Below are 25791 nucleotides of genomic sequence, written 5' to 3' on the forward strand. Positions count from 1 at the left end.
CAGGTCTGCTGCACGCACCTCTGAGTCATGACTTCCAAGCTTCCAGGGGAGCGTCTACAAGTGTGCAGTCTGTGCCTGGACACGGGTGGAAAGAAGTGGGCTGCCTGGAAAGGAAAGGAAACAGCTCGGCCTCTAGGTGAAGACCAAGGGCTTCAGAGGCAGGCAAGCCCAACTCTGCCTCTTCCTTGTTGGGTGATCTTGGCCAAGTAAACTCAGTTTCCTCATCTGTCAAATGGACACAACACTAATATCAACCTCAGAGAGGTCTTGTGGGAAATCAAATAAGTCCTGGGGTAAAGTGTTGGGCACCTTGTTGGCCCTCAGAGAATGTTAGCTGCTGCTATAGCTGCTGTCTCTGGTCTCCCTCCTGCTGTGGAAACTTTCTACAATCAAGTGCTGTCTCTGTCCCTTCAGCCCTGCACGAGACAGAAGAGGAATGTGCAGCTAGAATAGTTAACCATCGCCAGCTGCGTGCAGTCTTGGGATGTCCTGGGACATGGGGAGGGAGCTCCTATGGATGCAAAGTGGTTGATGGAGGCTGTCCCAAAATAGAAGCTGAGGGGATGACTGCTCGGGTCCCTTCCAGCTAAGCAGGCCACAGCGGGTCCTAGGCCTGCGAACTGCCCTGCACGAAGCTCCTCCACATGCCTGGCCGCGCCCTCTGGTCCCTTTCCCCATCCTAGGCAAAGTGCTCGCAGCACCTTCATAAACTTCCTGCTCTGTGGAAGACAGGGAGGATGCCTCATTAACTTTCCTAGCTAATTTTACAATTTAACCGAACACCGCACTCCCGCCTCGATGCAGCCAGCCTCTGACTGTGACAAACTTTTATAGTTGTGAGATGGAGGTAGAAGACGGTCTAGGCCAAAGATCGAAGGCAGAGTCTTGAAAATTAAAAGGACGTAGAGGAGATAAAAAAATAAATAAAAGGGTCACCTTTTTTAAAAATGGCTCTACGTGTGTTGCAGAGCAGGATCCTAGGCTGCACAGGGCTGAGGAGTGGGGGAAGGAAGCTATGTGGGGCATGTGGTCAGAAAGATGGAGTGCTCCCTGACAATGACTCTTCCTGTCACCCCAGGGCCAGGGGCTATATCTGGAAGCACAGTTACACGCTGTCCTCAGAGGGGCATGATTCAATGCTGATGGGCCGTAGGCCAGAGGCCAGGCAGGGCCACCCAGAGGACACGTTGCCTTGGCAAGGCCCTCGGGCCCCTGCCAGAGGGAGCTGGAGCTGAGAGGCCCTGGCCCAGGCCACTTAGCCCAGGGCCTGCGATGGCAGGTTCAGGCTCCCACCTCCTGATTATATGATGCTGGCTGGGAGTGCTAGGTGGGTGGCATGTCTTTCACCAGAAAGAATCCCCTGGGATAGAAAGGCCTTGCTCTCAGCGTGTTGGTCAATAATGATGACACCGGCCTGTGAGTCTTCCTGCCCCTGGTCAGCTGTCCCCAGGCTTTCAAAGCCTGCACCTGTCTTTCTCCATCCTATGTTCCAGAGCATCTGACTACGGACCCTAAATCTCAATCAATGCAAAAGTGGCCCAGCAGGGTTGTCCCAGATGGACCGGGTTGTTCCTATCAGGCCCCAACATTGGGACCAAGAGATCTGAGCCATTCAGGCAGAAATCCCTGATGGACAGCAGCCTCCTGAAAGGTCTAGTCTCTGGGCCTTTGTCTGTCCTGGGCTCGTATTAATGAGACAACTGAGGAAGACTCCAGCACATCCAGAGTTTCCGGGAGTCTCTCTGTACCTGGAGTTACCTTGTTACTGCAAACGGCTGTGGCCCTGCGTAATTACTCCAGCAAAATGTTCCCTCAGCCGCCAATGAGCTCCCAGTGCTCCATTAGCTTGTAATAGTTGGTGAGAGCTGCGAAGGTTTCATCCAACTACCCAGAAGACTTCTTATTCCAACTACCTAATGAAAAGTTTAGGACTTGCTTTTTTTCTTTTCCTGGCAAGTGAAAGAATCCTAATGAAAGTGGGAGTTCAGGAGGAAGGAGAAGGGAGCATGTTAACTACAGGGGAAAAGTCTAGAAGTGTCATTGTCAGGTTGAATCCTGGAGAGTCCAGGAAGAGAGCCCCTAACTACAGAAGCACCCGCTCCTCCTGGTTTCCACCTATGGGAAGGGTTCCTTCATTAAAAGGCAGGTGTAGGGGGGCTCCATTTGTGTGGCCCAATAGCGTGGGCCGGGGCACCCTGGGTGTATCAGCCTAGCACAGTCCTCCCTGCCCCTCCATTGCCCTCCAGGACAGCCAAGTCTCAGTCCTCAACCTCGCCAAGGCGCTTCCTTGGGCTCTGGGGAGCCCTGGGCACTCATGACATATCGTGGGGTTCATCCAGTCATGGATGAGAAAGGCATGATACTGGGGATCTACATCCAATTTTAAACCTCGCCTTCACATCTGTTTGTTTTGTGGACACCTCCAAGTGAAGGGATCAGCCGAAGCACCCTGTTCGTTTCTAAGGCAGTGTTTCCGAACCTGCAGGCCAAGGAGGGTCGTGACATCCCTGGAGCACCGAGGATTCTCATGGACGAGGCACGGGGCTCTGAGTGGGCAGAGGAGCAGGAGGAGGAGGGAAGAGATGACTGCCTGGCTGACTCTAGCTCAAAGAAGTCCGTGCTTCCTCTTGTCCAGGAAAGCAGGTCCCTTTCCTACCACGAAGCTCCATCTGGCCATTCCAGCAGGAAAGAGCCCATCAAAATCCCACGAAGCTCCTCAGGCCCTCATCACCCCCGTCCCAGCAAGGTTCTCCCTTTCTGCTGCACTCGCTCTTCCCCTTGTGAGGATGGTGAGCTCACCCCGCCTGGCATGACACTCCTCTCGCTGGGGGCTCACACCACCTGCTCAGCCAGACCACAGCCCCTTGCAGGTGAGGACCCCGGGTGGCTGCAGCCCCTGCCTGTCCTGCCCAGCTTTGCCTGCCACTGGCCCTCTGCTTATAACTGCTAACTGATGAGTTCATTCATGGACAGTTTTCCCCCAAGAGAGCCACACGTAGTGACCCAGAATAGTCATCGAGGTCTCTCTGCTGCCCAACCTTCACCATCTGGTTCCCATCTGGTTGATGTTTCAGTCCCCAGAGAAGGCTCCAGCATCCCCAGCACATGCCTGGGGAAGATGCAGTTGTTGGAGAACAGACATATGAGCCTCATGCCAAGTGGTCCAGCTTCACTGGACAGCATCCACAAGGTCAGAAAGGTCGCAGTCTTCCTGATGTGTCATCATACTCCGAGACACTGGAAGTCTTAGGAGCTAGTCACAATCCAAGTAGACCAGCTCTCAGATTTCTGGGATGCGGCAGCACTGATCTGTGGCCCCTTTCCCTCTTGACTCAGCCTCACAAACAGCCCCCTCCCCCCAGAGCAGAGCACCCAGCAGGAGGGACCATGAGCAGCGATCTGGTCCTGCCCCTCCTCTCTCAGTGTGGGACCGTGGTGGGGAGCTGGGGTGGGGAAATGACACAGCCAAGCTCTTGCCAGGGTGAGAGGTCCAAAAACTCACCCATACACTCTTAAGCAAAGCTCCCAGAGCCATCCTACCCCAGCCCTACAGGCAGCGCGGGGAAGTGATGACCGAGACGTGGGCTGTAAGTGAGCACGTGACTCTGGAAGAGCAGGAGGGGCTGACAGGTTACGCACCTGCTCCGGTGGCCCAGGTGCAAGGACCTGAGCATTATCCAATGACTGTGCCGCCACCCCCCAACCCCAGGGACCCCCGGCGACAGGGCCTTCTCTGTTCTCCCTCTCTCAGCTCCCCAGTCTCTGAGAAACTAGTTATTGCTGCATATAGAAAAGCAAGCGTTCGGGCCAGGTAAGGGGAGGGGGCGCAGAGAGCTCCGGCTATGAGCTTAGGGAAGTTCCTGCAACTCTCTAAGCCTAGTGACCCACCTACAAAATGAAATCAGCATATCTACCTTCTAGGGTCAATGTAAGATTCAGTTCGTTCAGATATGCAGAGTGCCGAACACCATGCCTGGAACACAGCAGGCATCCAGTAAATATAAGGGCACGACCCTAGCCCTGTGCATCCTGAGCCATTCATTTACTGCACAGACACTCACTGAGAGCCGCTGTGCTAGGCTGTGGGGATGCAGCAGAGCACATGCCACCAGCAAGGTCTTCTCATCCAGACTGCTGACTCCAGGGCTGCGAGGAAGCGGGGGAGCTGCGGGGCTGCGCCCTCCCGGGCGCCTGTCCACATATGCGGCCACTCGCCCATTAGTTTATTCAAAAAACGACTGAGTTACAACCACCTTGCAGGTTACTCTAGTAAGGGGGACTTGGGAGTAAATCACATGTTCTGAGGAAGCTTAGACCTGGTAGGCAAAAAATGACAAGTAAATAAATAGCTATGACACAGAGAAGGTGAGAGATGCCATAAGAGCAGGTAGATAAATGGCTGTGAGCAATCTGGTGGGGGCGGCCTGTCCCTCTGCCCAGGTGGCGCATCCTACAGCTCAGCGGCTGACTTTAAAAAGGGAAGAGAGGAGGGAGCGCCCGCTGGCTGGCACCGTCCCGGGCACGGGCAACGGGCAGGTCGACTTAGACCCACTAGAGGCCCCTTGTCTGGCAAGTCCCCAAACTCGTGCCTTCTCCAGCTGGCTGGGTGGCTGGACAGAACCAAGCCTGCCCAAGTCCTACAGATCTGATAAAAGAACCCTGCCATTCACAAGGAGGGTCCACACCGGGAGGAAGTGGGGCTGGTGGGGCAGGGGAGGAGGGGCTGCGAAAAACAGGAAACGCCCCCAAAATACAAACGGGGCAACAAGCCAAGGAAACGTATGCATCGTAGTTGCTTTACTACCTAATTAGTTCAGTAATTTCAAAAACAATTTTATTTATGTTCCATTTACCACATCAAAAGTAAAAAAAAAAAAAAAAATCCTACCGATGCTAAAATAATACCTCAAGGCATCTATTTATAATCAGTTTTTAAAAGGGGGTGAGGGTGAAAAAAAGCAGCCCTGGTTTCTATACAGTCTCTCCTGGGCAGACCACCAACCCTCAGAGAGGGAGAGAGAGCACAGCCAAGCCTCTCCGAGAGCCTTCCTGGCTGCTGAAAACCGAGCTTGTCAAAAAAAACAAATCCATAATGGCCCGAGGCTCCTCTCCAATCTATTTTCTGCTCAGCTGGTTTTAAATGAAGTTATTATGAGTCATTAAAACACCCGCAAGCCAGTGGAAGTCAGCCAATTACAATTTTAAATTTAGCCTGTTCTCTGCCCCATTCTCTTGTTTTCTTCCTTTGCCCACAGAATGCTGCTGCTGCTATGTCTTCCCTCCCTTCCTTTACCCAAAGTGGAAGAGACAGTTATGAAAATGCAGGGTGCTGCACGGAACACAGAATCATTCATGTGGAACTCAAATCATTAAATTAAAAAATGCAAAACTGCAGCCCCTCCAAAGTGAACCCACGTCCACCTCAGAGCACTGATTCCTCGGAAACTCCAGACTCAGCCCGTGAGGTCACGGGGCTATTTTTAAAATGAAAAGCTCTTCTGTGGGGTCCTGTTGAAAACATTCCCATCCATCACACAAAAACCAACATGTTCATGGTTGAATCCAAGAAGGAGAACCGCACCTCCAATACCCGAGAATTAATAACAAACAATGAAGCTGAAATTCAAAGGTAACTCGGGTTTTGCACTCAAGCATGAATGTCGGTGGAAGTCGCTAGATATGATGAGCTCATTTAGTTTTAAATCTTCAAGGTAATGGTCTGTGTGGGGCCATTACAGCAAAGGAACAATTCTGAGTATTTCATGTAAATGCGTCTTCACAATCTTTTCCTCATGCGTGCATATATCAACACACGCATATACCAACACGCGCAAATACCAACAATCACATATACCAACGCGCATATACCAATGCACACGCACACGCACGCACGCGGCCGTCCCTCTTTTCTAGGAACATAAATCGCAGCTTTTCTGCACCTTCCAGGGAGTAAGTAGCATCCTTCCCAAAGAACTGTCCAATCCTGCTTCCTCCACTGACCCTAATTAACGGATGAGTCTGAATCTGGAAGCTCCACAGAACAGGCCCACAGACGTCTACCTACACTTCCCATCACCTTCAAGACCCCTCGCTCTCATGGCTCCTCTCCAAGACACACACACACACACACACACACACACACACACACACGTGCCCCAGGAGGAGGCCAGTGCTCTGCCCCATCAGACACAACTCTACGGCCCCAGGGAAGCAGGAGAACCAAAGCCACAAACCCAGGCAAGTGGAGCACCTGGGAGAGGGGCGGATGTTGAGTCCTTTCATTGAGTCACTGAAGGTCAGTGTCGAGGCCTGGATGCTACCGTGTGTATCTATCCACCTGGTGGCTCTGGGGCAGATGGGACTTCAGGTCTATTCGTACGAACTGGCTTTGCTGAGATGAGTGTATAAGATACAAAGAGACTTCCAGGTCCACTGTGACCAGCGGCAGTTTCCCACAGGTGGGATGGCTTGTCCTGACCCTGGTAGAATGCAGACCTGTGAAAACAGCTGCCCACACGCCAAGGGGAGAGTCCACGGAGCTGAGCAGGTGTCCCCAGGCTGGTTCACAACGGCCTGTTTTCCCTGAAGGTAACAAAGTTGAAGCTCCTCCCTTACACTGGCCCATTCCCTAGCAGGGGCTCTAACACTTGATATTCATAATGTTTTTCTAAGAGAAGGCATCCAAATTGTGTAAGTCTCAAAGCCTACTGAATCCTGATCCGTCCCAAGCACAAACACTTTAGTAAAAGTGTATTCACTTATTCAACACAAACTTATCAAAGAAGCTCTGTGTGCCAGGCACCGTGCCAGGCCTGGAATGTGATGGTGAAGAAACCACGCAGTGCCAGCAGGCACCACTCAGGTGCTTGGTATAGAGCAAGTGCCTGCAAGATGTGATTTTTAGTAGCAAAGGCTGATCAGGACCTTGCAAACCTGAATCCTGCTCATCCACTTGCCTACACTCAGCTCGACTTAAGGAAACTAGGGACCCAGGAAAAATAGGAGCCAAGTCAAAGAGCCCTGCTCTGGTCCCCTAGAGGCAAGGGACAGGAGCACACAGGCTGCAGGTGCTGGGTGCTCTCAGGGCATTCGCTCAAGAGTCCTTCCCAGGACTTCTGGACCATGGTGACATTTTGTTCCCCATCCCAATCCCCACTCAACTTCCAAGCTAAAAACCTGTGAGGGGTGAGAGAGGGCGAGAAGACCAACCATGACAGATGGGGACAAAGACAGATGAAGACCTAAGAAGGAAGATGCAAAATGCGCAGGAGCGTAAGAGAAGGCCAAGGCCACTACGGACACAAGGGCAGGGACAAAGAGCTGGAGTGAGAAGACAGGAGAGACGAGCAAAGCTGAAAAATTAGCACCTGCCACCACAGAGCTCAGAGAGAGTGCTGAGCATGACAGCCCACAGACGGGGCGGCACGTGGGTGTGGCTGGATCTGGTCTCTGGGACACAGCCGTGGGCACTGGGACCCAGGCAGAACCTGGTTAGAAGGCCAGGGTACAAGGGCTGAGGGGAGAAGGCGACAACGGAGGACCAGCTTAAGAGTCCTGGTGAGGTACGTGTTTCGGAAGCAAAAGGAAGGGGGAAAGGCCCTGGAAATAAGGAAACGACACTGCCTTTGGGTGGGTCCCACACAAACATCGCCACCTACAGCCTCAGAAATAGTAAGAGCCAGCAAAGCAGCGCAGAACTTGGGGGGTGGGGGGTGGGAAGGGCCATGGAGAGGAAAAGAGAGGGGAATCAACAGCAGACACACAGGAGGCCCTGACATCCATTTCTCTAGAGCCAATCATTTCCTGATAAGAATGTCATCATCTAGCCCCACAAAATCATATGGTGGTATGAAAGGGGGTGGGTGGGGACAAACCGCTCTATTGTGGGATAGAAAAATCAGAGGGGGAGAGAGATACACACATACACAGAGAAACAGAGAGACAGACAGACAGACAGAGAGAGAAGAGGTTATTACATAATTTCCACTTTCTTCCCTCCACCCTTAAAGTAATGTTCTATCTGACAGGCTCCTCTCTGAGGGGGGAAAATGACAAATCCAATCCAAAATTCAACAGCCTGTGTTCTGTTCAGAGAGCACACAGTGTACTGTACAGCCCATAAAACTCCAAACAGCCTCCAGACACTGCCGCAATCGTCCTCCATCAAAACACTTTGTCTTGCATACAAAAATAAGATACAGCACTGAACAGAATACAAAATCAGCCCATTACAGTACAGGGAGACTGCTACTTAGCAACGAGGGGGCTCTAAAGCCTCGATGCTCTACAGGAAGCAAAATCTGTCGAGCCTGTTGGGCAAATGATAAACATTAGCAGTATTAAAAAACACAAGAGCCATGTAAATGGATAGACATAATGTGGAAACGAATTTATAGAATAAATTGGGACGGGGGACTTGAGTGTAGGGGAAAGGCTGGGATCCAGAGGGGTAGCTACAAAGAGCTTCCCAAACCCCTGCTAAGGCACCAAATGGAGGTATAGACATGTGTATTTGGGGGGTTATGTGAACCCCCTCTTCACACAGGGGCTGTAGGTGAAGGAGTAGGAGAGAAGTGGTGAAAACACTGTTTAATACAATGACCTACAATGAACTTTCCAAACTTTCCCTGTTCAGCTGGCCTGACATGAGTGAAATCTTCAGGCTGGGGGGTCCAGCACGAACCTCCAGCAGTGAGGCAGATGGAGGTGGGGGCTCCTCCTGCCCTGGGGTGGGCATTGCACCCAGCACCAGCACAGAAACTGTCACTCGCTGTAAACAAAATCCCTGGCCAAAAAAGAAAAGTTAAAAAAAATAAAAACCCAGACAACAAAACCAGAAACACCCCATCTGGGCTGGAAAAATCAGTGTATTTCATCAGGTAAAGGGGAAAACTACTCTGGCTGTGAATCAGCAGCAGGGGTTCGGATCCCAGCCAAAACAGGAGCTAAAAAGCAAAACCATAGTCTTCTGGTCTCCGTTTAGGTTCTGGAGGCAGAAAGCACGAAGGGGTGGGGGTGGGGGCGGGGGCTGTGAGCAAGGGGGGAGAGGGGGGAAGAAATGTATTTTTCATCAGCCAGTGTATAATTTATAAACAGCATTAAACAGTTTTTGTTTTCTTTCTCCTCTCCCGCGTATGGGCTTGGACAGCAGTCAAGCCTGCATTAATTTCTGCTCTGGGTACAGTGTGTTCTTGGAGGCACATCTGCAAGCGATCATAAACTCTCTGGAATGCTGGCAGAACATCCAGACCTGCCGGCAGGCCAGTGACGACACCGCTCTGGGAAAAAGTTCGGGAAGCGGGCCAAGCTCAGAGCAGGGAGGGGGAGACGGAGAAGTGTGTTCAACAGAGAGCCCAGCAAAGTGGCTTCTCTTCACTGTGCATCCTCTCTCCGCACCCCGGCACCCACGCCGACCAAAGGGAAGGCCGTGGGCCTCCGAGCCACACACATCTGATCTTCCCCATCACCCCCAAACGCCCCATCGTGCCCACCCTGAAGGCATGCTGGAGGAGTTAAAGGGCCTGAGGAAGGTTCCTCCTGGCTACCTCCTGGCTCTGCCCTGACGGCCGGAAGCTAAGCAGAAGGGAGCAGTGACGTTCACTGGAGAGGGGGAATGAAGTGACCATGGGTTCGGACCTGCTGGACAAACCCCCATCTCTTCCTCTTAGGAGATGCCTAATCCGGGAAAGGAGAGGTGACTGAGAGAAGGAAGCCGCAAGGTCGAGGGAGACTGCAGAGCCTGAGAGCCCTCTATGAATCCTAAGGCGCTTCTCCCAGCACTGGTGTGGGGGCCAGTTCATTTCCTCGCCCCAAAGTCACAGGGAATTTCCAGCTATTTTTCTTGCCCCCTTTCTTTGTCTTTGGGAAGAACCCTGAACCCCAACGCTAAGTGTTCCAAAAACAAGGAAAGAGGGAACAAGAACAATCCACAGATCTTCAACATCTCACAATTTTCTTCCTTTCTGTCCAATCAGGGCAGGGGAGAGCAATCTGGTTTTTGGCCCCAATCCCTCCAGCCCCTTCCTGCCAGATGGATGACCCAGGCCCCAGATGATAGGCCCTGGCCGCCCCATGCTGCTGCTGGAATCAGAAAATCATCAGCCAAACACCATATTCTTTCCCAGTGGCTCTGACTGTGGGGAAGAGGGTATTGGGGGAGATTTCATAAAAGCCGTGGCTCCTTCCAGTGCCCAGAGAAGAGCGTGCAGGGGACAGGCCTCTAACAGGACTGGGTTCTCAAAGGCAGGCTGGCTGTGTGTCCCTAACCAGTGCAAGAGGCACCAGCCTTTCTACACTCCAGCCATGCCCCCAGATGGACTTCCAATCATGCCATTTCTCCAAGGAGTCTTATAAATCTTATATCCCTGTCTAGTCTACATCAAAAAGCCCACACTCTATTCCAGGGGGGTGGGAAGTGTTAATCCCTATTTAATCTTTCAGTGGCTTTCCAGTGATGCAGGTAAAACGCAAATCATTTTGCTACTCAAGGCCCTCCAGAATCCTGCCCTATCCCTCCCTTCTCCCACCAACACACAGCCCACACACCCCAGCTACATGCACATCACTACGGGTGCCCCGGGCTTCCCCTACAGTTCCTTTCAGAATCCCCCTCTCACCATCCATTGAAGTTCTGCCATCCTCTAGAACACCCGCCCCCTTCTGAATCCCTCCTAGAACTCTTTCTTGGTGCTCTGCACACTCTACCTTCTTTCCCACTGCTTTATAATCAAACATCTTTCCTACTGGACTTAAGCTCCTCGAGGGCAGGGATGCTGTGGCATTCTCCAGTGTAAAGGACACAGAGCCTGGAGCAGACTTAGCGCTTAGTCAATGTCCGCTGGCTCCAAAAATTAATGACACTCCCAGAATCAGGGCGGCCACAGAAACACGCAGACTTCTAAATAGTACACAGCCAAGTCAAAAACAGGGGTAAGCAGTTCCGTGTGTGCTCGTTCTAGTCCACCAGGATGCTAAGCCAGGCTGTGGGAAATACTACCCAGTAGGAAACCATACGCTGCTAGCAAATCACAGAACCAACTCGTGCCACCGCCCAAGGCTGTGGTTTCTGCATGGACGCCCCAGAGCTAGGAATCACCTAAGTGAGAGCAAGGAACGCCAGAGACAGCAGCCCACCCCTACGGCTTCCACAAGCAGGGGGCAGCAGGGGCGGAGAAGGAGACGGCAGAGTGATCCTGGGGCCCCGAGGGGCTGGGACTCCTCCCTGCTCACGGCCACAATCCCATACCCAAGGTTCATGCTGCGCAAGGGGCAGCTTTGCAAGGTATAGGGGGTGGTCACTCTTCTGGCCCCAGCCCCACTCCCAGTCCTCAGGGCCCCCTGGAGCCCCCAAGCTGCCTCTGAGAATGCGGGGCCTGGCCAGATCACTCTCATTAGGTAACGAGTTAGGTTAAAGTTGGTTAATTTAAACTTATTATTATCATCAGGTATATCTTATAAACACTTGATCAATTAACACACTCAAATAGAAACCAAAATTTCAATTAAACTGAACATTCACTACTACCATTTAGGGTCTCAGAAAAGAAAACAAGGAAGTTAGAGGAAGCAAAAGAAAAACTTGTCTCTAGGCAGAGCCTCCTACAGGGCAAACTTCTAATTAAACAAATTGTCAATTTCAACACAATGAAAACTGATTTAGGGATGTAAATTTAGTAGTTTAGTCACTGACAGACTCGTACAGGCCGATTTCTAGGATAAGGGAATGGAGAGAAGTGGAGAGAGGCGGAAAGGCTGGGAGGGATAACCAAGGGAGAGCGGCATATCCTTCGTAAATAACAGCCCCGCAGAATTCAACGAGGCTGTTCTCAAGCATGGGAGAAACTCTCTCCTTGCCTCCTCCTTCACCCCACCCTTACCAGATTAGAAAAAAATTAATCGTGTATGATGACAAACTTGGCTCAGCACTCACTGTACACACTGTACCCACAAGGCTGGCTCCCAGCCAGGCCTGGCCCAGGGCCAGAGCTACAATAACAAACACAGGCCACGCTGGCCAAGGCGGGGTGGGGGCTGCGAGCACGCACAGCAAGGGAGGCGGCGAGGGAGCCAGCGCTGTTCGGCTCCGCTGAGCAGGAGACAACAACAGGAATGTGCCTGTGCAAGGGACAGCAACAACATTTAGGGGAGCCAGGAGCACCATGACCCCAACCCAGGTCCCAGATTCATTCCTCTGCGGCCGGCCCCTTTTTAAAAACCAGTCCCCAGGGTTCCGGAGCAACTACTGTTCTTTTAGGCTCTTCTCTGCTGCCCCAACCCTTGGGAGATCGTCTGCAGAATGGGTCAGCACTACACACCCTTAGGGGACGTCCTTGCTTTCAGGTTCCTGCATGGAGCCTTCAACAAAGAGCAGTGAGAACATCTCCTCTAAAACATCTCACAGTTCTGTTATCCAGCAGCTGGGGCAGGAGCCAGAAGATGTAAAACCCAGCTAGTGCTACCAGGATATGAGAGAAGACCTGGCACCACCACCAGCCCAGCCTCCAACCAACTCCCCACAATGCCAGGTCTCTCCAGGCCCAGGCCTTCCCTGTTTAATGGGGGGGAGGGGGGATAATTTAGGAAGTGGTCTAGCCTCACTAAGCCCTTGTTGCTATTTTATTTTCAAGACATCCTAGCACGGGGGAAGAGGTCTGTGGGACAACAGAAAGAAGAAGCGGAAAATAGAAGTATCAGTGTAAGCAGGCTACGAGCTATCTGCAAGGGTGGATTAAGGCTCTCTTATGACCCATTACACTGTCCCCATCACTAAACCCTCCTTCACAAGAGCAGTGGCAAGTGTACTTCAGAGGGACAGGTCATTTGCACAATCAGACTTCGGGCAGGTGAGGAAAGGAACACCTAGGAAACAGGACTCAGCTCCCAGAGCTGCCAGGGCATCCCTGTGAGACCGTGAGGCCTTGCAGCAGACCTCAGTCAGGGGGTGCTGCAGTCACTCATCTTGTCTGAAGGGGGGTCTGGGCCCACCTGGAAGTATGTGAGCAGCTCGCCCCTTCTCTGCCGCTCCCTCGGCCCCACCAGCACTGCTGGAGTATGCTTCTCAGCGGAGACAACAGCTCACTCACACTCAGCCAGCAAGAGCCAGTGGCTGCCCCCCAGAGGACCCCTGGGAGGGAGACTAGAGATTCCCTGAGTTTGCCCATAGGTGTTCCAGGCTGCACTCGTTCATTCAACAGACATCTATAGACTCTAGCAATGTACCAGGCAATGTGCTGCACGTAGTGAGGACAGACCTGTCTCCAAGCAGCTTGCAGCCTGTTAGAGGAGCAGAGGGAAGGCAGGTTTCCTATGCTGAGCACCTGTCCTGCATCAGGTGCAGCGTCAAGTGTCTGCTGTGAGCCAGGTGAATACCCATCTTACAGATGAGGGCACGGAGGCTCACAGAGCAAGGTCACATGGTCAGGAGGTAGGTGCCCAAATTCCAACCCTGACTCCCATGAAAAAGAGATAAGGCAAGTCCACAAACAGCCATGACATAAAGAAGACTGTGCCCAAAGACGCTACAGATAAGGAAATATGGACACCCAGAAGAAGGCACGACTGCTGCTGTGAGCGGGGAGGTGTCAAGGGTGGTGCTGCAGAAGGGACCTCGGACCTGGGAGCACTGGGGCAAGCTATTCCCCAGAGGGCACGGGGTTTGCATGTAGAGCAAACCCAGAAGTAGAAGAGCTGGCTTGAGCTCCGGACGCCGGGAGGACTGAGGAGAAAGGATCTGGCTGAGGGAGAGAGGGAGGGAGGGAGGGAGGGGTGGGGACGCTGCGACCACAGGCTGAAAGGGTATTCACTGCACGTAAGTGCCCAACGCCACGTAGTCAGAGACCACAGGGGCCTGGGGCAGGGAGCAGATGAAACAGAAGACCCACACCCTGCACTTGGTTGGGGGGGCTGGCCAGCCTTGTTGGCAGACAGCTCATGAAACCCCACACTGAACCCCAAACAGTGTAAAAAAGCTGAAGGGAAGCAAGAAGGCAGACGGTGCAAGTAACGAAAACAGAACAAAAGGAGTGCGTGAGTATCGAGCAGATGCTGAAGGCAGGAACGCCCGGATTCGGTGCTGGCCAACGTGGGGCAGGTAGACCGGACCCCGGACGGTCAGTGGAGCCAGGTGTGGGATGAAAAGGCCAGATGGGAAGGGAGGAGGGAACAAAGACAGGCGGACGGGGCAGACATGCCAAGACAGACAGCCCCCGGGCGCGGCTCGATCCCTGGATGTGGAAGAGGGAAGAATGGGAAGCGAGAGGGGTTAGGGTACCATAGGAAGGGCCATGAAAGCCAAGGACAGAGACAGAATGCAATGCAGTGCAGAGCCACAGGGGCTCTGCAGCAAGGCCCCGGCGAGCTGAAGCATTAAAACCACCAAGCAGCACTTACACAACTGTACAGGAGGTGGATGGAGTTAGGACAGGCTGCAGCCAGCCAGACCGGAAGCTCTGGAATACTGTGAAAGGAACACGCCCCAGGGTGACAACACCAACACGGGGGCAGAGAGAGGAAGGTGGAAGCAGAAGCCATCGACATGCATTACATAGCAACTGTATGCCAGGGAGTGAGCTACAGATGCTTTAACATATATTCTGTCACCTAACACTAAGAAAAAAAATTATATGAGTTAGCAACACCTGCCCTTTTCAGATACGGAAAGTGGGGTTCAGAGGGCAGATTCGCCCAAGGTCACACAGTTAGCACATATTACAGACAAGATGGAACCTTTATCTGCCCAACCCCAAAGCCCATGCTCACTTCACAAATGCTAACCTGCCTGGGGGTCCAGAAGCTGGAAGCCATCTGGGGAAAGACCCAGCAATGCTGACAGCTGACATGAGAAAGTGAGACCCAATAAGAAGAGTCCCTTCCTCTCACCCGAAATGTGACGCCAAAGCTGAAAGGAAGCGGGCAAGGAGGAAGAGTGCACAGGCCCTGGCAGGGAAGTGGGGTGGGGGGCAGGGCTCTACAACTGAAGCCAGGTGACCCCTGGACCTCAGAGCAGCACCAGGAGGCCTGCTGTGTCCTTCCTTCCACCAAGAACACCCAGGCGCGCTGACGTCAAGGGCTGCTCCCCTTCTCACGTCTAGTGGGGCAGAGCAGCGTTGCCCAAACACGAGCAAAAATGCGGAGAGCCGCCTAGTCAACCCCACTAGAACTGGGTAAAATTAACTTGCAAAACACAGCACGGTGTAACTAGCTTTGTGTTCCAACCTTTCTATATCTATTTAATTAAAGGCTCCTGTATAATGTGAACCCAATAGTCAGATTCATTAGAGAGCGAGAACCTAATTCCACAACTGTTTTGCTAATGAAACCGCAGTCTGATTTGGAAGGTAGAGCACACCGTCAGGATGGACTTTCCGCTCCATGAGCATGGAGGGGGCACCCGGGGACAAGGCGGAGCAAGGCCCTGCGGCAGTGGGGACATCCCTGTGGAGGTAAGAGGGCAGGAGGTGCTGCTTGTGCTCAGGGGGCAGCCAAGGCACCCTTGCCTACCTGAATGAGCCAGTAAGTGCATTCTCAGTCGCAAACTATCCAGGAACCGCTTTCCGCAGAGCTCACACCCGTACGTCTTCATTCCGCTGTGCAGCTTCCTGTAGGGAAAGGAAAAGACAGGTTGGTGCTGCTCTGGCTGGACAGAAAACAGGCCTACCCCTGCCTGGGGGCTTTGCAGCTCTCCCTCTGGCAGGTGAACAGGAGGAAGGGACGTGGAGGGAGTGGGAGCTGGAGCTGGGCACTGACGGAGACATATCCCGGGATCCTCAGACTGCCTAAAGTGCCCCTTTTTCCTATGTACCCCTGCAAGGAAGCATCTATTCCTGGTCTTGTCCAGGGGCAAGAAGAACAGGGTACCTCCCACTGCTTCACTCACTGGCGCGCGCGCGCACACACACACACACACACACACACACACACACAAAATCAGATCCAATTTCAGAGGGCAGAAGGAAGAAGCCCCGGGACAGTCAGACAGACATGATGCTCACGGTCAAACTGGCACAGACTGTGGCTCTGTCACAGCACTGCCCTTGCTGTACTGTGACTGCGGGTGCCCTGCTCCCCGCGAGAGGAGGGCCGCGCCTGCACCGTTACTCTCACGTCCCGGCTCCCACTCCAGTGGGACACAGCAGGCACTGAACGAGCTTATTAATGAGTTGATGTCTTTATGGACACGAGAGGCTTCTCTCTCCAGCTTCCAGATGTTCTCAGAGCCACGGTGACTCCCCAACCCGCACACCCTTCCCCAGAGGCCCAGCTGTATGTCTTTCCTCCACTTCTTGATCCTACTTCACCTTCCAAATCCCCTGATGAGAACCCAGCCCTGACAGACAGAAAGAAAGGCTTCAAGAAACCAGGTAATAGTCTGTAACTGAAAGGTGAGAGCAGTCATTTTTGGTTTTCCAAAGTACTTTCACACACGGTATCTCACTGTATCATCACTGCAGTTCTGAGTGGTGGGTCTGGCACATACGATCACCCCAGGAAGACAGAGGCCCTGTCAACAAGTGACCACAGGCCCAGCCGACAACAGTGCTCTGCCCTGCTCCCAAACCCAGGGCCTGTCCCACCAGACCCCACTGCTCAGTCAGGAGCCAGAAATGGAGCCAACAAGATGCAGGGAAGCAGGCAGGCCAGTGGGAGCTGAGCACTGGGAAGAGGGTCTGTGCACACAAGGCCGGGGCTCTAAGCAGAGCTCTGGCTGGCATGAGGGCTGTCTGGCCAGGAACACGGACTTTCCTCCCACCCGCACTCCTATTCTCCGGTCCTTACATGCCTCCGCCAAATCCAGGATCCACCTCTATCCACCTCTGCACCTCCCCGACCACCTCCCCAGGGGCCTGGCCCTGAGGAACAGGGTGGGCAATGGCAGCCAAGGGCAGGAGCCAAGGGTGGCGGGGCAGGCAGGAGGATACAAGGCCCCTAGAGACAACACTCTATTGCAATCAGAATGCTGATGTGTTAAGACCACAGTAAAAGGTTGGCGAGCTGCTGGTACTGACATTAGATAAACGTGGGAGGTGAGAGGGAGTGTTACACACTGAAGCCAGCAGCACCGAGATCTGGCCCTTAGGGCCCAGATCATGACAACTAAACTAAGCCACCCACTGCCATCACCTTCCAAATCTCATAGTGTGTCAAAACCAGGTGAGCCCCCAGGTGAGCCTCCTCAGCCCCAGTCTCTGGGCCACAGCGGCCTGAAGACATCATGTGGCGTCCAGTGTGCGTGGCACTGACAGCAGCCACGCCCAGTCCCAAAGCAGAGCTCTTTCTCAATCACGGCTTTGTTTGTTGGCTTTCCCTTTACCTCCTTGCCAAAGACAACAAATGATTTCTCAATCACTCACTCACACACACACACACACACACACACACACACACCCTTGTCTGTGACACTGCAGTGCACCCCACCCCCGTGTTATCTTACTTCTGGCCACGATGATCCACCCCAATTGAGAAATAGTAACAGTACAGAACATTTTAACTGAACATTCTTGACTCTAAATGTATTTCACAATGCTGGGCACTGGGACATGTCTTAACAGCATTCTGGGCAAAGCGTGTTTCTGAAGACAGTAGCCTCCCCTTATCCATGAGGAATACGGCCCAAGGGATGCTGGAACCGCAGATAGTACCAAACCCTGCATAGATTATGTTTTTTCTCTATACATAGTTAACTACGATAATGTTTAATTTATAAATTAAGCAAAGTAAGAGATTAACAACTAATAATAAAACAGAACAATTATAACAATATACTGTAATAAAAGTTATGTAAATGGGGTTTCTCCCTTTCAAAATATTTCACCATACTACCCTTCTACTCATGATGGTGTGAGATGACACATCCCTACGTGGTAAGATGAATTGAGACCAACATTTCAACACAGCATTAGGCTGCTACTGACCTTCTGGAGATGCGTCAGAAGGAGGGTCACCTGCTTTAGGTGACCCTGCATCACCCAGCCATGACGATGTGAATAGTTGGATGCTGGGAGCAGACAATGCTGATGGCTGCGAAAATTCAGTATTTTAGGACCCTGGTTGATTGTGGGTACCCGAAACAGTGGATAAGGGGGAGACCGCTGTATGTACTCAGGCATACGAGTGTGTGTGCAGGCACACGAGAACGCACGTGCATAACCACCGAGTGTTCCTGTCACCTGCAGGCACGGCAGATACCTGATTTCCTAACAGACAGTCCAGAGAGGGGCAAAGCTCTATTCACACGTGGTTCAGCAAGTGAACCTCTTGCCCACATTCATGGTCAGGGCTGGTGGTTGGCAGTATATGAGTTTCAGTGTTATTTATTCTCACCCTTTTCTTCACTAGGGATTGCTTAGTTCCCAGGGGTGCCCACTCCTCAGGAGGTGCTGTCAGGAGGAGCAGGGGCACAAACACCGTTTGGATTTGTTTTCCTACAGGACTCTGAGGACCAGTCTCCAGGTTTCAGCAGCCACCACCAGGATAAACATGTGCCCGCGGACTCCCATCTCTTCTTCCTACGATTCCACACCAAGTTCTTCACCGAGATGAACACTTTCTGGGTAACCTCCCTGCCTTTTCTCTGGATGAGAGCGATTTGCCAGGCAGTTGGTGGAAACGGCTTGCTTGGCCAAGTGCACTGGTGTGGCGTGAAAGGTGACGCTCTAACCGTCTACCACAGAGGTGGCCGAGCACAGGGAAGGCCGCCGGGCGAGTAGCCAGAACACCTGGGCCCTTATCCTCACTCGGCCGTTAACTTGCTTTATAACCCTGGACAAGTCATGCTGTCGTAATCTCTCTGTAGTTTTTCCACCTGTCAAGTGATGTAGGTAATATCTAAGGTTCTGGTCCCTTCTGGAGCCAAAATTTTATTTCTCAAAAGTCTTACCCATATCCTTGCACCTTGCCTCCAAGGGTACTATTTATTCTCTCTGAGCCACGTTTCCACTTGGGCAGTATCCCACGACACCCACGCAGTCAGACTAGGAGAGCCGAAGCAAAAAATTGACACCCAATCTCAGAAATAGGTTCATTTAAAAACATTCTAATACATGACCTGAGTCTCCTCCTTTCCTCACTTGTGGTCTATCTTTCAGTGAAAGAATCTTCCAGAACTCATCACCAAACTCTCTTCTGGTGCCATGCACTCCCCAGCCTTCAGAGACACAGGTGTTCTATCCTGTCCAATCCTTGGAATAAGGACACTGTTGCACCTGACCCACTAACTCAGTGCCCCACACAGGTTACCAGAGGCGTCCACGTGACCCCAGGAGTCCAAGAACCAAGGTCCTTCCCACGGCACAGAGCCCGGGTGAAGCACAGAGTCCAGGAAAGAACTACTCACAGGCCCGGTAGTTCGGTGGCGTCAAGCACGGGCCTGCTCCTACCTTTCATTCGTGTTCAGACAGCAAGGGAAGAAAGCGACAAAGCGGAGCCCTCCCCGGACTGACGGAAAAGGACTTGAGTGCGTTCCGGGGCCTGGCGACCAGCAGGCTCTCTACGGCACAGTCTGCAGAACAGCCGCCGTGGAAGCAGAATTCCAATGGTTTTTGGAGTAAAGTGCGCATTTGTATGAGCTCACGGTCTGTCACTCTCCAGGCTACAACCTCCACCGCCACGACCGCATTAGGCAGCTGCGAAGCTCTTGGATTAAAATGGAAATTCTGTCCATCTCCTTCTGCCTTACCACACACGCTCATATTTTCCCAGCCTGGTCCTGTCTTTCCACAAGGTCTAACTGCTCCTGGCCATCTGAAGTCATCAGGGAAGGACAGCAGGGGACATTTCTGCACCTTTCTGAGTGGTTTTCACACTCTCCGCTCAAAGAAGCAGCAACATGGCTGAGCTCCGCTTTGCAAGTAACCCAGTTCCAGCATGGCCCAAGCATCTCCATTCCACACTCCATGGAGGATCTCTCTCCCCCATACGTTCAGGTCCTTGCCATCCACTTTTGGGGAACAGGTTCAAGTTCTCCCCTACACCTAGCTCTACCCCATCGGGTAAAACTCACCTCGAATTTAACAGATTTCACTTCTGTTAAAAAAGACAGGGAAAAAATGAACCACTAACAGGTTTCTAGCTATTTGCTCGAGAGGACTGAATCATTATGAGAAATTGAGGCTAAGCAAGTCTTAACCTTTTAACATGTAACCAGAGAGAAAGACTGTTTCCTTCTCAGATTCTCAGCCACACAAATCTCACCAAGCTAGCAAGTCCACGCTCACCCAAACAGTTGGGTACTACTGTGAGTCTGAAAACGTATAAAGGTTTCATCTGCTTTAGCCTGCAAATGATGCAATGGCAGAATATAACATTAATATATAAACAGTACAATGTTTATTTTCCCTTTTCCTCACAGGCGTAGTTTGGAAGGAACTGGTCAATATTGCTGAAGAACTTCCTCTGTCTAAGGTGAGGTGTAGGCATCCCACCTCTCATCCTAACAATATTACAAGTACAAGAGCGTCGTGGGCAGCCTCCACGAATGCTGCGCTCTGCCCTGTGGCCCCTGAGGTCCACACAGGGAACGCCAATGGCTCTTTCATCGCTGCAGAAAGCCTGAGCTTCAGAGCAATCTCTTGTCCCTGGGGGATCAGCCTTCCCCTCCCCAGCCGACCTGGAACACAACAGCAGAGTAAGTGGCAGCAAGGAGAGACCCATCTTCCCCACCCACAGCCTCCGAGCACAGCTGACCCTACCAGCTGCTCCTTGGGGGATGCAGAAGACGCTCAGCCCACCTCTAGCTATTTGCTCAAGAGAACTGAAGCATTATGAGAAATCCAAGCTAAGCAAGTCTGAACCTTTTAACAAGTAACCAGAGAGACCAGGCCGGACCAGGGGGCAATGCTAGGAGAAAGGCGAGATTGACACCCAATCTCAGAAATAGGTTCATTTAAAAACATTCTAATACATGACCTGAGTCTCCTGCGAGAGGGGTTCAAGGCCCAGTACCGCCAATGTTCCACTTCCTCCCAAGTTCCTCCACCCAGAGACAACATAGTTAGAGCAGACCAGTGGTCAGGGGACGGACGTTTAGGGAGGAAAATTCGGTTCCAATAGCCCAAGGGCTTCTCTTCTTCACTCTCCTCCTGGGCCCTGAAGCTGTCTGACCTGTGAGCTGGGCTGTCAGACCAGCACTAGGAGTGGCCCCTGGAGAAAGCGAGCGGGAGGGAACTCCGCAGCTGGACCACCCACCTTTGAATGAGAAAAAATAAAAACAAAGTGATAAGGCTTTGATAAGGTAATATTTTCCTTGTTCCCAGTTTCACTGACTCCATCCCCTGCACCAACATTCAGCTCCGGCCAGTGTGGCCCTGCAGGTCCTTCCAACTCGCTGCCTCCCTGGTCTGAGCGGCACCACATATAGAAGTGACCCCAATACCTGGGCTGTTGCTTTCTGATCCCGTGACCATCAACGTGGCCTCCGCAGGGCTTCAAGGGGGACTCAGAACAGACAAGGACAAGACAGGAGATTCCGAGGATCAGATCCAAACCCAAGTCTAAATGACCCTCCTCTCTCAAAAGCTTGCTGCTGCTCATACGGGGACCCAGCCACCACACGACCCTCCTGCTCCTCTCCGAGCAGGACCTGGCCCAGTGGCACTGACCTGCTGGGGTCCCTCCACCGAGCTCTGCCTCTGAAAATGCTCTCAGTCTCAAAAGCAACTAATGACTTGCAAACCCAGTGGGAAGAGAACCTGCCCCCGGCCTTGCTCACCTCTCCAAGCAGAAATAGAACTGAAAAAACGACCCAAGGACGTAGCAATCAGCTTACTCTTTCCCCCTAGAGCCGAGACCCTTACGTTCAAAAGGTACCTTCAATGCTATTTACCTTTAATTCAAATGACAAGAGGGAGGCCAAACAGTCAATGACACTAGTTAGGCCCAGTGTCATCTTCCTTATGTACTTTCTTGGAATATCAAGTCCACGATTCAAGACTTAGCCAATTACAAATTCTTCTAAACTATAAGCTCCTTGCAGACAGGAACCATGAATCTACTTCTGCCTCCCGACCCCTCAGCACAGGCGCAGGCAGAGCAGACACATGAGAGGCTACTGCGGGTGAACCCGCTGTCAGCCTCCCCAGGACAAGGAGCTACCTGAGCCCTGAAGCCCTGCCCTGGGAGCGCCTGGAATCAGAGAGGCCTGCTTCCTCCAAGAAGAAAAAAAGAAGGGATGGTTCTAATCTTGGCTACAGGATGGGTCACTCATTTTCTCAAGGCATAAGGGAAATTATCCTTTCACTCACTTTTTCGAATGTTGAGATTAGATAGTCATTTGACAAGCTGGGAATGCTTAGCTGGTATTACCACAAATTATCCTTCTAGCAATAGAGTTTGTTGCTCCCTGACTAGTCAATATTAATAAACATTACCGAATGCTTTTACAACACAATTTATTTTTTAATACAGCTCTTTATGTATGCCATAAAGTAAATATACCAATAAAAGGCAAGGATTTCAAACAATGGATTTAAAGTGCAACCAAGAACTAACAGAGTGGTGGGGGTTAACACCTTCCGCGCTGCAGGACTGGGGAGACAGAGCAAGTGCCCCGTGCTGGCACCCAAACAATGGAGCCATGGGAGATGGTGAGAATAGGAAGGAGGGCACACTTTCGCAAGGATCACCTAGAGCAAAGGTGTGACACTGACTGAGACACTGGGCCGAGGGCAGGAGACGTGGTGTTCACTCCAGCTCTGTCAGTGACCACCCAATGACTTTGGTGAGACCACTCACCTCTCCTCTCGTGCTCTAACTCCACACCTTTGCAACACTGCAAGGGTTGAATCCAATGATTTCCTAGGTCCTTTCCAATCAGGTGCATGACCCAGCAAGGCCGTAGGGCTGACATGGGCCTATGGGAGCCGGACCAAAACCTCCTTCATGAAGGAGCCACACCAGAGTCATCCCCTCAACCTCTGTCACTGAGCCCAGAACAGAGGGGGACTCAGTGCATTTTTGTCGAATGAATGAATAAACATGCAAGGGAATCTGAAGAGAAAAATGTAGAGGTAAAAACACCTACCTCCTCTACACACACACACACACACACACACACACACCAGTATAAGAACAGTTGCCCCCATTGTCTCAAAGCAAAGGCCTCCTCGGGGTTTTCAGAAAGAAAGCCAGGCGTCCTGCCTTGGCCTGGGATCAAGGCCAACCTGGAGCTGACTGAAGAGTGGAAGGAGCTGTCCTGAGCTTTGAAAATATGAAGAAGGACAATGGCATTCCCCATGGCCATAACCACACCAAGTACAGTGCTTTCAGATAAGGCTGCCTGAGTGTGTTCAAATACGATGGCAGAGATGACAAAGGCGAGCTAATCTCCCTGCAGCAACTGCTCAAAGGATCTTCATGGCCAGTGAGCACCAGGAGGCCTGGGCTTCTGGCTGCTACAGAACTGGTCCTTTGTTTTAAAATACTGAGTTCTCCTAAGTCATTTATTTGAAATATCTCTATCAACAAATTTCACCAAGAACAAAAGTTTTTCATTTGCGCGCTGGGCTTTAGGATGATCTTATCGCACACAATCTCATACAGTCTCTTTCAACAAGGTTTTAGTGTGCTTATCTGCGAAGTTCCTGGTAGCCAAATATGATTGCAATGTTCTATTTATGCTCACTGGATTAGGGCGATGCTGCAAAACTGCACAAAAACCTGGCGGATGTAAGCAAGGTATTACAGCCTGGCCAGCTAAGATCGGAGCGAGAGGGATCAATACACACTTTTGCTATTTTCTTTCTTTCTTTTTTTCTCTCTCTTTTTTTAAAGAAACCAGAAAAGTTGTGTTTTTAAAAAAGGGAAGGGGAAAAATAGTAAAATGCCTCAAGATTTATAGCTTCTCAGAGCTTTTTCCAAACCCAAAACAGAGCACCATGATGTCAGCCCAGGGAAACAAAAATAAATCCAAAATACTCTCCAGGCCCTACAAAGCTCTGGAAAAGAAATGAACGATGGCTATGGATGAGCGAGGGTTTTAGTTTCTCTCTCTCTCACACCTATACGAGGCATCAAACCAGCACAAATAGTCAATTTCTGAGAAAAGAGTTTTCAGAAAGCTGCAGATTCCTCCTTTACCTTCCTGTTTGCCTGGGTGTGAGGAGGAAACGTCATCTCCTGGTTGTTGGGGCTCATTTTTGCACATTCTCACTTGAGCCAGGAAGCCCAAATGCTACCTTCACATCCCACGGCCAGCCAGGATCCTCAGACTGCTGAAAATAACAGGCTCGTTAAGGGCCTAAGAAGAGCGTCCCCGGGAACAAAGCCCTTCTGAAAATCTTCGCAATGCGCACTGCCTCACGCTCTGCCTCACTTCTGCCCCTGCACACTGGAAGTTAAACCACTTTTCCGTGAGGCTTCTGAGCTGTAGAGCCATCACCCCAAACATCAGTTATGAACAGAAAACAAGACGTTGGGCAGATTAACCTGCACAGCACCAAGTCACATCATGAAAGTTGCCATTTTAATGATAGAAAATGGCAAAAACCAAATAGAGATCCATTTCTTTGTTTTTTTTCTTCTAGCAAAAATGCAAAAAATATATAAATTGAGTTAATGGAGGTTTATAATAATGATGTTAATATATTTATACATCACATGTGACTTTGAAAGGGCTTCCTGAGAACCATCTCAACCATCTTGTGGTTGGTGAAAAGTGCTGTCCCCATTTTACAGATGAGGAAAACTGAGACTAACTAACTTACTATCCCATGTAAACAGGTACAAGTCTCCCAACGTCTCAGCTCGGGATCCACATTCACATTTCCCCACCTGAGGAGAGACTATCCACTCTGCCCAATGTCCTCCCAGAGCCACCCCTAAAAGTTGCAGGAAAACGGCCAGCAAGAAAGGATATACTGAAAAAGAGAGAACACATGGAATCCCCCGATCCCAACCAGAGAGAAGCAAAAACAGAGGAGCTAAGAAGACAGGTAAGCCGAATGATGGCACCCAGAGTCCACGGCCAGGCTGGGTTTCCAAGGGACTAGATAACCTCCTACAGGAGGGGCACACTGCCTCGACCCTGCTGCTATTTCCTTGCTATCTGTTAAGCCCCTACTGTGTGCCAGGCTCTGGGAAACTGAGACTGCACTTGAACCACAGTCCATCTAAGTAGGTTCTGCATCAACGCTATTCTCTATTATTGCACTTTACTAAATTTCCTTCTAGCACTTAATACAATTCATAGGTATACATGGGTTTTTTTACTAGTATTCTTTATCTCTCCTAGACTGCAATCTACATGAAGACAGAAGCCATCTGCTGTACCCTCAGAGTCTGGAACAGTGTCTGGTACATAATAAGCATTCAGTACATATTTTTAAGTACCAGGTTTATTGAGATATTATCCACATACCATAAAAACCACCCTTTTGAAGTGTACCAGTCTGTGGTTTTTAGTTTATTCACAGAGCTGTGTAACCATCACAGCTATCTAATGTCAGAACATTTTCATCATCCTGCCATACCTATCAGCAGTCACTCCCCACTCTCTTTTCCCCGAGTCTCTGGCAACCACTAATCTAGCTCCTTCTATGGATTTGCCCATTCTGAACATTTTGTATAAATGCAGTCATACAATGTGTGGCCTTCTGTGTCTGCCTTCTCTCACTTAGCTCAATGTTTTCAAGGTTTATCCGTGTTGTAGCTTATATCAGTACTTCATTCCTTTTTATTGTGAAATAATATTCCACTGTCTGGGTATACCACATTTAATTTATCCGCTCATCAGTCAATGGACATGTGGTTGCTTCTACCTTTTGGCAATTATGAATAGTGTGACTTTGAACATTTGTGTGC

At 51.1% G+C, this 25791-nt stretch overlaps 1 protein-coding gene across 2 annotated transcripts in view; it reads right to left on the reverse strand.

Annotated features, from left to right (window-relative positions):
• ZBTB16 (zinc finger and BTB domain containing 16) overlaps window positions 1–25791 on the reverse strand; it is a 174919-nt gene that overhangs the window by 73889 nt on the left and 75239 nt on the right. For both annotated transcript variants that reach the window (XM_016208941.2, XM_016208942.2), the window contains exon 2: window positions 15499–15596. In XM_016208941.2, coding sequence (XP_016064427.1) covers window positions 15499–15596 — 98 coding nt within the window. The remainder of the gene's footprint in view (window positions 1–15498; window positions 15597–25791) is intronic.

The sequence above is a fragment of the Miniopterus natalensis genome, chromosome 11 (assembly GCF_054644295.1).
Source record: "Miniopterus natalensis isolate mMinNat1 chromosome 11, mMinNat1.hap1, whole genome shotgun sequence".
NCBI lineage: Eukaryota > Metazoa > Chordata > Mammalia > Chiroptera > Miniopteridae > Miniopterus > Miniopterus natalensis.